This window comes from Tamandua tetradactyla, chromosome 9, assembly GCF_023851605.1.
Source record: "Tamandua tetradactyla isolate mTamTet1 chromosome 9, mTamTet1.pri, whole genome shotgun sequence".
Classification (NCBI taxonomy): Eukaryota; Metazoa; Chordata; class Mammalia; order Pilosa; family Myrmecophagidae; genus Tamandua; species Tamandua tetradactyla.
The window spans coordinates 89097724-89110099 of NC_135335.1; the positions used below are offsets into that span (position 1 = coordinate 89097724).

Below are 12376 nucleotides of genomic sequence, written 5' to 3' on the forward strand. Positions count from 1 at the left end.
AGCTGATTCCATTTGTAATCAGCCAAAGGGGAGTGTCTTCTGCAATTAGTGATGCTAAATCCAATCATGGGAAGCCTTTTAAAGAGGACTCAGAGGAGACAGGTTCCATTCCTGCTTTGGCTGGTGAGCCTCTCCTGTGGAGTTCGTCCAGGCCATCCATTGGAGTCATCGGCTTCGCAGCCTGCCCTGTGGATTTTGGACTCTGCGTTCCTACGGTCACGTGAGACACTTTCATAAATTTTATATTTGCAAGTGTTCCCTGTTGGTTCTGTTTCTCTAGAGAACCCTAACTAATACAAGGACTGATGGTAAAAATTCAGAAATGGATAGCACAATACTACCTGATTGTAGCACAATAATGTAAGTACATTGAATGACGCTGAATATGAGAATGATAGAAAGAGGAGTGCTGGGGGCACATATGAAACCAGAAGGAAAAATAGATGATAAAGGCTGAGATGGTATAATCTAGGAATGCCTAGAGTGTACAATGATAGTAATTAAATGTACAAATTTAAAAACGTTTTTGCATGAGGAAGAACAAAGGAATGCCAATATTGTAGGTGTTGAAGATAGATGGTCATTCATATTTTAAAACTTCAATTTCTGTGTGAGACTAAAGCAAGAAATATTTATTTGGTACAAACTTACATTTTGACTAGTACATTTCCTAATATAACTTATATGGACAGTTTAATTGAACACCATAAGTACATGCAACCTTGAATTTGAGATTTTATAGGTTTGTCCAGGTTAGCATGACGCCCCGATAAATCCCAGAATGACCTGGACAGTGACTAAAGTATTTGCAAAGTCGCCTTGGGGCAATGGGGAGAAAAGGGGAAAATTCAACTTCCCCATTTGGGGAATTCCTGATATTCTTGCAAGCAGTGGGCACAATCAAATCAATAGGCCAACCCTCAATATTAGGGTTTGTTCCTATGAAACTTAACCTTGCAAAGGGTAGGCTATGTCTACTTAAAATTAGGCCTGAGAGTCACCCCCAGAGAACCTCTTTTGCTGCTCAGATGTGGCCTATCTCTCTCTCAGCCAACAAAGCAAGCAAACTCACTGCGCTCCCCCTCTCTACGTGGGACATGACTGCCAGGGGTGTAAACCTCCCTTGCAATGTGGGACAGAAATCCTAGAATGAGCTGGGACTCAGGATCAAGGGATTGAGAAAACCTTCTCAATCAAAAGGGGGAAGAAAGAAATGAGACAAAATAAAGTGTCAGTGGCTGAGAAATTTCAAACAGAGTCGAGAGGTTATCCTGGAGGTTATTCTTACGCATTATATAGATATCACCTTTTTAGTTTATGATGTATTATAGTGGCTAGAGGGAAGTACCTGAAACTGTAGAGCTGTGATCCAGTAGCCATGTTTCTTGAAGATGATTGTATAATGATATAGCTTTCACAATGTGACTGTGTATTTGTGGAAACCTTTTATCTGATGCTCCTTTTATCTATAGTATGGGCATATGAGTAAATAATATGGGTAAGAAATAAACAAATAATAGGGGGAACAAAGGTTAGAATAAATTGAGTATATTGAAATACTAGCGGTCAATGAAAGGAAGTGATAAAGTGGATGGAATGTATGAATTTTTTCTTTTTTTTTTTTCTTTTGCTGGAGAGATGCAAATGTTCAAAAAAGCGATTGTGGTGATGAGTACACAACCATGTGATGATATTGTGAGCAACTGATTATAACTGTATCAAGAATGTTTGTATATCAAGAACATTTGTATGTTTGTTCACTGTTTACAACAAAAATATTTTAAAAAACAAAAATAAAATAAATGCTAGTAAGATTTCTTTAGTAACTATAGGGGTCACAGCATTGGTCTTTCCTTTGTACTTAATATGGAAAACTAATTTACTTAAGAAAAAAACGGATGTGTGTAATCACAGTAGAAATAGCTGCACACTATAAATATAAGGTAGAGTGCTGCCTACTTCTGAAGTTTTCTATTAAATGAGAAGTTCTGGTACTGAACTATATAATAACATAAACAACTTCTAAAGATTATATTCAGTAATTTGTATGTGATCTATATGAAGGTTATATATAGTACTGAACGGAACAAAAACAAGCTATTAAAAATCTAATTTCCTATCTAGAAAGTCTTGCACAAAAGTGGCTGGTAACACAGGCTCTAGAGTCTGCCTACCTGGGCTCAAATCATGGCTACATCACATATCAGCCGTGTGCCTTTCAGTAATTTAATTATCCATTCTATTCCTCAGTTTTTTACCTATAAAATGGTAATATTTCAGTTAGGTGATAAGCCACATAAAGTGCTTCTGATCGTGCCAGCCACATAAGTGCTCAATAAGTGTTTGCTGCTATTAGTTTTAAAACTTTTGCCATGGAAAGGGAGATTAAGGCCATTATTTCAAGACCCAGCCTAGTCCTAATGAAAAAAATAATATTAATATTAAAAGATAAACTTTGAAATCAAAGTGATATTTCCAAGAGGATGAAGAAAATGATCCTTTAAACTTTTGAGACAGTGAATTCTGTAGGTCATTTCATAAAATTTACAAATTGCTTTCTGTGTGTGAAGAAAAATACAGGCTGCCAAGGGAAGATATGGAAGAAGTAAAAAGGCCCTGGAGAATCAAGCCAAGAAACAAATGACAATGAAAACAATTAAAAATAGCATCTGCAAATATAAAGACAAGTTGAAAGCTAAAGGCTAAGGAGGTACTACTACAAATTATTCTGGCAACACTGACTCTCTAAAATTCTACTAATGTACGTTCATAAGCAAAGTCTGAAAAGGTTATCAGTCGGAGCCAAAAGAAACAGCTCTTGTTTCACATTTCTCTATCCCAAGAAAAGGGCAAATTAAGGAAGAAGAGTGAGAGGATCAAAGATAAAGAAGGGAGGACAGAAAGATGGAAGAGCTGAAGATCTGAGGAACAGGAAGAAAAAAAGTGAAAAAGAAAAGAAGGAAAGGGAGAAAGGAACAGGTGGGGAGAAGAGGGAAGAGGGAGAGAAAAAATGGAAAGTAGGGAGGAATGAAGGAGGGGAGGAAAAACAGGAGATGGAAGGTGAAAAAAAGGAGAGAGGAGACGAAAGGGAGAGTGAAGAAGAAAAGAGTGGCACAGCACAAATCAACAGGGAGATACTAACTAGAGAGAGTAAGAGTGAAATACCACAGGAAAAGTTCAGACAGAGAGAAAAAAGGAAATGGAAGGAGGGAAAAAAGGAGGGAGAAAGGGAAACTGACATTAACCAAGAGAGCCTGGGACCTAGACAGAAATAAATAAAGGATAGAGCAAAGAGAGATATAGCTACCAGATTTCTGGAAATGGAGGATTAAACCATTTCTATTCAAAAAAGTTCTGTATCTGCACTGTCCAATATCATAGCCTCTAGCCACAGGTGGCTGTGAACACTGGAAATGTGGCACTAGAAATTACTAAGATGTACTGTAAGTGTAAAATACACACCTGATTTCTAAGATTTAATACAAAAAATGTAAAACATTTCATTAATATTTTATACTAATTATATCATAATTGGATATATTAGATTAAATAAAGTACATTAAAATTAATTTCACCTGCTTCTTTGCACTTTTAAATTTTTTCTTCTTTATTCACTTATTTTTAATTTATTTAAAAAATTTTTTTCTTCTTTGTACTTTTATAATGTGGCTACTAGAAAACTTAAAATTACATATGTGGCACACATTATATTTATACCAGACAGCACTGCTCTAGATTTTCAAGATTGTTTTAGGACCCCTACTGTGCCAGAGTGATATTATAGAAAATAGTGCCATTCTTATACCATCCCCAACTTTCAAAATCCTAGTTGCAAAGAGAAATGGTACTAGAAATCTAGGTGTTCAAACCTGATTATTACAGCAATGAGTTCAAACAGGAATAAGGGCTCTATTAAAATTGTTTATAACAATTAAAACTAGGGAAACGATTTGGTTTATTTAAGTTGAGTAAAGAATGATGAAATAAAACCAGAATATGTAATAGAAGGGAGTGCAGAAGGTACAATTTATAACCTTAGGACAAGTTCAGGTTTCAAAAGATTTGATATTCTCTTGTTAGCACAATGAAGAAAGGAAGTTAAAGATTTATATTCATAAAAATAAAAATATAACTAGGCATAATTTTAAAAGTCTCTTCTCAAGCACCGACTTAATGTTTTTGAAAGTTGTTTTTTAAAAAGTCCCTGCATTTTCTCAACGTTTATATATAAATAAATGCTGGAATATTTCAAAATTTCACTAAGGAAAAATAAATACATATGAACTTCCTTCACTAACTATTAAAAAATTCTATTTTATATTTATTATACCATACCACACACAAGTAAACAATTTTGTTACACAGCAACTATATGCTTATCCTCTTTTATTTCTATGAAATAAAATAAAACATATACCATTCTCCAACCACTAGACAGCAACAAGTTAAAACATTTTGGAAGGATCCAAACAGTGCCTCTAAATGTTAACATACAAATTCATGTGAGAATCTTTATTACCATATAGGCTTTGATTTAGCAGGTCTGGGGCGGCACTAGACTAAGACAGTGTATTTTAAACAAGCTCCGAAGTGTTGATAATGTTGTGCATCAAGAAGCAAGGGGTTAAAACATTCAATAATTCCTACATTTAAAATATAGCAGAACACCTTATATATAATAAACTGAAAAGAAAAAAAGGGGACGTCTTTATTCCAAAGGATCCATTCTGCTTGTACTTTAGGGGATCACCTAAAATAAAAGGCATTTTGGTCCTTAAGAGTTTGCCATCCAGCATTAGCAGGCCCAACAACAGTCCAATCCATGGGAATTCTTGGCTGCTATTAAAGATCAGGTCAATATTTATTTGTGATCAAGACACATTATTTATCTTGAGTTCTAATTCAGATCCAGATAATGGGAATACAAGCATCATGAGAAGAGAGAGGGGGTTCTAATATTCTCTGGTAATTATGGTTACGTCTATAAAATGTGCACAAATATATACTTAAGTACTAACATATTTATTGTGCCTTATCAAATAAAAACTAATAGAAAAAAGGCAAAAGAAATATATCATTATGTAAATAAATCAAGATTGGATTATGTACTTCTCAGTGATTTTTTTCCCTTTTTTTGAACGTATAAAATTTTCTACACAATCATGTAATACTTTTATTATTTAAATATATTTTAAAATTAAAAATCATATTACAAAGTTCAAGAAGAGACAAAGGAAAGTACTAACACTGAGAGAATACATAACAATTTTTTGGTAATGATGGTTAAGAAACATCTAATCAGCATAGTAAGGGACCAAGAATTTTAGATGGTGTGATGATTAGGTTCTGGGGTCAACTTGGCCAAGAGATTATGCCCAGTTGTCTGGTCAGGCAAGCACTGACCTAACTTGCTGCAAGGATATTTCGTGGCTGGCTGATAAACCGGAAGGTTGCTGTATTAAATTAACAGTCAGTTGACTGCATCTGTGGCTGCTTACATTGGACCACTTCTATCATGGAAGGGGCAGTGATTTGTTCTAACTGCAATAAACACATACTCTGGATATGGGTTTGCCTTCCCTGCATGCAATGCTTCCGTCAAACTACTACCCGTGGACTTACTGAATGCCATATTCACCGTCATGGTATTCCACACAGTACTGCTTCTGATCAAGGAAACCATTTCACAGCAAATGAAGTACGGGAATGGACACATGCTCATGGAGTTCTCTGGTTTTACCATGTTCCCATCATCTAAAGGCAGCTGGGTTGATAGAACAATGGAATGGCCTTTTGAAGACCCAATAATGGAACGACTAGGTGGCAATACCTTGTAAGACTGGGGCAATGTTCTCCAGGAAGCTGTGTAAGCTGTGTAAGCTCTGAATCAGCGTCCAATCTATGGTGCTGTTTCACCTATAGCCAGGATTCATGGGTCCAAGAATCAACTGGTGGAAATGGGAGTAGCATCATTTTTTTTCTTCCTGTCCCTGAAACCTTAAGCTCTGCTAGTCTACAGGTCACAGTTCAAAAAGGAGGCATACTCCTACCAGGAGACAAAACAATGATTTCAGTAAACTGGAAGTTAAGACTGCCACCTGGCCACTTTGGGCTTCTCATGCCAAGGAATCAACAGGCATGAAGGGGGATTACTATTCTGATTGGGGTGATGGAAACAGTACTGCAACTACACAATGGACATAAAGAAGAGCTTTCCTGGAATGCAGAAGATCCCCTAGGGCCTCTCTTAGTACTACTATGCCCTGCAATTAAAGTCAATGGAAAACTGCAATAATCCAATCCAGGCAGAAGCTTCAAGAAACTTTAGGAATGAAGGTCTGGGTCACCCCACCTAGCAAAGATCTACGGCCAGCTGAAGTCCTTGCTGAGGGTAAAGGAAACATGGACTGGGTAGCAGAAGGTAGTGAAAAATAGGAACTACGACCACATGACCAGTTTCAGAAACAAGTACTGTGATTGTATGAATATTTCCTCCTTATTTTGGTATGAGTATGTCTGTATTTGTTTTCCTCTTAACAAATGACATAAGTTGTATTGTTCATGCTATAGTACTTAAGTTATAAGATATTAAGTTAAAGGGTGAATGCTACCTAAGGATTTGAGACCTATTCTGGAGAGATGTAGTGCACTTTCAGTCATACACAGGACAGTTGAGTTTTGTTAGGTAAAATTAAGCATATTTCAAGGTGATGTGTATAACTGCCAAGTTGTCAAGGGGTAGGACTGTGATGTTTAGCTTCTGGTATAAACTTGGCCAAGTGATTATGCTCAGTCATCTGATCAGGCAAGCACTGGCCTGACTGTTGCTGCAAGAATGTTTTGTGGCTGGCTGATGAACCAGAAGGCTGATATATTAAATCAGTCAGTTGACTGCATCTGTGGCTGATTACATCTGCAATCAACTAAGGCAGGTCTCCCACAGGAAGATAACCCAATCAGTCCTAAGTTTTTAAGGGAGAAGACAGACTCTTTCACTGTTTTTTCAGTGGGCGAGCCCCTCCTGTGGAGTTCAACCAGACCCTACATTGGAGCTGCCAGCTTCACAGTCTGTCTTGTGGATTTTGTACTCTTCCATTCCCACAGTTGTGTGAGACACCTTTATAAATCTCATATTTACGGATATCTCCTATTGGCTCTGTTTCTCTAGAGAACCCTGGCTAATACAGATGGTAGTATTAATAAAGATTAAAAGTACTTACCTTAGTAAAGTTATTCAGATGGCCTAACTTTCTCATATTTGATACTCCTTGTAATTTGGCCACATTTTGGAGAATCTCCCTTAAGTTATCAGAAGGTTCTGGAAGAAAAGACAATTAAACATAAATTTTAAAGAAAAATTTTCCAACCAAATACATAAATCATGCAGTATTAAGACTTTACAACTTTGGCCCCTGGCTTCAAGTCTTACTCTCCACCCTATATTCCACCATGTACTTAGGTGATTCAAAGTGTATGTGGATGACTCAATCAGTGACTTTCTACTCCACTTACACCTATGGTCCAACTCTGTATTATCACCTGGAATTATTCAACAATTAACTCTTAAATTTCAACATCATAACTTTTATTTCCAGCTACAATGCAGTAACCAGGGCCAAATTTATTGCCCTTCCTAAACCAACCAAAAAAACTGGATAAAATATTGAAACAACAGTTTCCAAGACACTGGACAATAGGCAATGAAGAATAATGATTGCTGAGAAATGAGAAACAAACAAGGGTACCCTACAATTATCCCAGGCTAATGCCTTGACAGAGTTTTCAGGCTGTAGGTCTGGGAAGAGGAACTCAGGTGGAACCCAGCACTGTCCCTTGATGAAGAAATAGAACATGGAGTGCAGGGGGATAGAGAAGACCTGGAGAAGAGAGAGTTGCATAGAGAGAACTCCAGGGACCTTAGGCAAGAGGAATCTTCAAGTATTCAGTAAAGTACTGATCAGTGCCTGTATATGAGAAAATTATCCAAGGCCAGGAAAGAACCACTCAAAAGAATGAGAGGGAAGAGTATTCTGCATTCATATAGGACAGGGAACAACCTTTTTCCAAAGAGCCAGATTTAAAACAAAACAAAAATACCATAGCTCATGGAGTATTAGAATATTCAGAAAGTCTTGGCTCAGAGTACTGGGGAATAGACTAAACACTTCTTTGATCCCACCTAACAAATTCTGAAAGCAAGACTTAAAATAGTCCAACTGCTTCCAATTAATCAAACTGTTCTTATAAAGAGATTTATAAGAAGAGAAAAAATACAAAGCACCCACAAGGCCAAATTTACAATCCAGTAAAAATTTAGATACACAAAGAAATAGGAAAACATGAACCACATTGAGGAGAAACTCAAGTCAACTGAAACAAATGAAGAAAATAGATATTATAATTATCAGAAAAGGACACTAAACCATTTGTTTTTTTTTTAAACTTTAATCCATAAATTAAAAAACTGAGATAGAGACATAGAAGGTATAGAAAGCACCTAAACTAAATTTCTGGACATGAAACTACAGTGTCTGAGATAAAAAATATGTTGGATGGGAATAACCGTAGATTATACATTTTAGACAGTAAGAACAGCAATAAAAACTATCCAAAATGTAACATAAAGAGAAAAGGAATAAACAAATAGAGCATTAGTGAGTTATGGTACTTTAAGCAGCTTAATGCACATGTAACTGGAATCACTAGAAAGAGGAGGAATTGAGAAAGTATCTGAAGAAATAGTGTATGAAAACTTTTCCAATGTGATGAAAACAGAAAACAATTCAAGAAGCTCAATAAATCCCAAATTGTAATATTCTTTCATCTATGTAACAAAGGTACTATATCAAAGCTAAGCATCAATAATAGGGAGGTATAAGGGATATGCAACTTTTTTTCAGAGCGATAAGAATGTTAAAAAATTACTATGGTGGTGAATGTATAACTCTGTGATTATGTTAACAGCCATTGATTAGACACTTTGGATGGACTGTATGGAGTGTGAATAAAAACCCAAGCACAAGAAAGGTGAAGAAAACTAGGCCAAGGCACATCATAATCAAAGTGCTCAAAACCACTTGTGCTGATATGAAAGGATATATAGAACCTAGAAAAGCCATGTTTTAATCAAAATCCCATTTCATAAAATGGCATAATAATCCCTATTCAATACTGTTACGTTTCAAACTGTAGTCAGATCATCTCCCTGGAGATGTGATTAAATCAAGAGTGGTTGTTAAACTGGATTAGGTGATGACATGTCTCCATCCATTTGGGTGGGTACTGATAAGTTTCTGGAGTCCTATAAAAGAGGAAACATTTTGGAGAATGAAAGAGATTCAGAGAGATTCAAAGAGATCAGAGCAGAATGACATAGCCACGAGAAGCAGAGTCCAGTAGCCAGGACCTTTGGAGATGAAGAAGGAAAATGTCTCCCAGGGAGCTTCATGAAACAGGAAGCCAGAAGAAGAAGCTAGCAGATGATGCCATGTGCGCCAATGAGAAACTCTGACTGTGTTCACTTTGTGCCTTCTCATTTGAGAGAGAAACCCTGAACTTCTTCGGCCTCCTTAAACCAAGGTATCCTTCCTTGGATCATTTCTACAGACTTGTTTTAATTGGGACACTTTCTCAGCCTTGGAACTGTACACGAACAACTTACTAAATTCCCCTTTTTAAAAGCAATTCTGTTTCTGGTATATTGATTGTATTCTGGCAGCTAACAAACTAGACCACCACTTGATACAGAAAATCTGAAAAGCAATCAGATAAAAAAGACAAATTTTATAGAGTGAGATGGTCAGGTTCATGTGTCAACTTGGCCAGGTGCTGATGCCTGGTTGTCTGGTCAGACAAGTGATGGCCTTTTTGTTGCTGTGAGGACATTTCATGTGTTTAAATCACGACCACGTTGGCTGCATGTGCAATCAGCTAACAGGCATGTCTTCTGCAATGAGTGACACTTAATCTAACACCAGAAGGCTTTTAAGGAGGGTTCAGAAAAGACAATCACTCTCTGCTTCAGCCAGCTAGCCTCCTCTGAGAGTGTGTTAAGGACCTTCATAGGAGCTGACAACTTGCAGCCTGCCCTACAGATATTAAACTCTTACATCCCCACAGTTGCGTGAGACACTTTTATAAATTTTTTATTTATAGACATCTCCTGCTGATTCTGTTTCTCTAGAGAACCCTAGCTAATACAGCTTGGTACCAGGAGTGGTTCTGGGGAACAGAATCTTAAAAGTAAGTTTTCACAATTGGTCTTCTACTCTTGACTAGACTCATAGGCACTAATAGCTCTGTATCCTGTAATCAAGATGGCACTAAAAGCCCATGCGGTGAATTGGCAAAAGAATAGTCAAAATATCACCATTCAAGTCTGCTAACTGTACGCTTGTACAAGGCAAGGCTCTGAGTGATAAAAGTTTTGACACCTTTACGGAGTTCTGTGGAATTAAGAAGTATAAAAATGTTGGCTGGTTCCTATTAAATAGGCTGGATACACTGATGAGGGAAAAGATGAGTTGAAGGCTTCCAATGAGAAGCTAACATGCTATATGACGTAAAAGTTTCTATGGGTGCTGTGAAGGAAAATCTTATTTCCTATAGTCACAGACTTGAGATTTCTGAAAAACAAACTCAGAATCTCATTGTTAGAGTAGCAGCTTTACAAGGAAAACTGAAATCTCAACCTTGTAGGTACCCTTCTCTGTAGATCAGATATTACTGTTGAGATTTCTGAAAAACAAACTCAGAATCTCATTGTTAGAGTAGCAGCTTTACAAGGAAAACTGAAATCTCAACCTTGTAGGTACCCTTCTCTGTAGATCAGATATTACTGTAGGAACTGCTATCACTGAACTGGAATCCTTAAACACAACGAAGACGACTGGACCCTGAGTTGGCAGAAGCATGTGGCAGTTCTTAACAGCCAAAGACAGCGTGGGTGTGGCCCACCTGATGGACAGCAGACTCAAAGCAGAAGTCAAAATAATCTGACTCGCAGAGACTTGTGGCATTGGTTAGAGATCACCTCTGGGAATGGTGCCATATTGGGGGCTGAGTGTGGGTCTCTACTGCTGGAAGATTGGGTACTCAGCATTGGCTATTGCCAGGTCAGCTTAGTGAGTGGAGGTCCATGTTGCTGAGCCCATGCATAACCTCCATTTCTATCACTATGACCATTTTGTTCATAAGCCCACTAGACAATGTAGGAAGTTGCCGGGGAATGAAGCTGACTAAGTATCCACGGAACGGGTCATCCTATCCACTTGATTCTTAAAATCTTCCTCTCTGCTGAAGTCACCCTCTGGTGCACATTCACATGGGACACAAATATCTTCATGTTTTTAGCTCACTAAAAGATAGAAAAGTATATCCACATACCTCTTCCCCAGAACTCTTTGTCATCAATCTTCTAATGACGCTGTTTCCAAGTCCCTGACGATCCAGCCAAACCATTAGCAACAGCGCATGAGTCAATATACAAATGCACCTCTGGTCTGTTCTCCTTCCAAGCAAAATGAACAACCAGGTACACTGCTCAAAGTTCTGCCCAATGGGAGAATTTCCTCTCACCACTGTACTTCAGGGACATCCCAGAAAGGGGTTGTAGTGCTGCAGCTGTTCACTTTCGGGTAGGTACCTGCATATCATGCAGAATCACCTGTAAACCAGGCTCAATTTCCTCTTCCTGAGTCAGCTCACTGTATGAAACACCCCAAGAGGCCATAGCTCTGGTCTGGGGAAGCAAAGATAATGTGGCAGAAGTGCAGACCATGGGCATTTGGGTCACTTCCTCATGTAACTTACTTGTGCCTTCAGGACCTGCTCTGGCCCTTTCTTGTATATACCACTTCCATTTTATGGACTGCTGCTGCGCACATCCAACTGTATTGCTTCGTGGGTCAGACAACACCGAGCTCACAATAGGAAACTCAGATTGCGGTAACTTGGTGGCTATGGTTAAGCGTTCAGTCTCTACTAAGGTCCAGTAGCAGGCCAAGAGCTTTTTCTCAAAAGAAGTTACCTGCAGTGAACAGTAAGGCTTTGCTCCCAACTCCTCAGGGTTGTGATTCTCCTATAGGGACCTGCGAAAGGCTCCAGACACATCCCTATTTGCCACTGACACTTCCATTGGATCTGCTGGATCATATGGTCCAAGTGGCAGAACAGCTATACAGCAGCCTATACCTGTCACAGAGCCTCCTCTTATTCAGGTACCCATTTAAAATTAGGTGCTTTTCTGTTAGCTCAATAAATGGGCCAGAGTAGCACACCCAAATGAGGAATATGTAGTCACCAAAATCCAAAGAGACCAACTAGGCATTGTGCCTCTTTTTTGGTCATGGGAAGGGCCAGATGCAGTAACTTATCC

The 12376-nt window shown here is 38.1% G+C and overlaps 1 protein-coding gene across 4 annotated transcripts in view; it reads right to left on the bottom strand.

The window, feature by feature from the left end:
• Positions 1-12376, bottom strand: part of RICTOR (RPTOR independent companion of MTOR complex 2) — a 193025-nt gene that overhangs the window by 146972 nt on the left and 33677 nt on the right. For all 4 annotated transcript variants that reach the window (XM_077117032.1, XM_077117030.1, XM_077117031.1 and 1 more), the window contains exon 3: positions 7221-7318. In XM_077117032.1, the coding sequence (XP_076973147.1) occupies positions 7221-7318 (98 nt within the window). The remainder of the gene's footprint in view (positions 1-7220; positions 7319-12376) is intronic.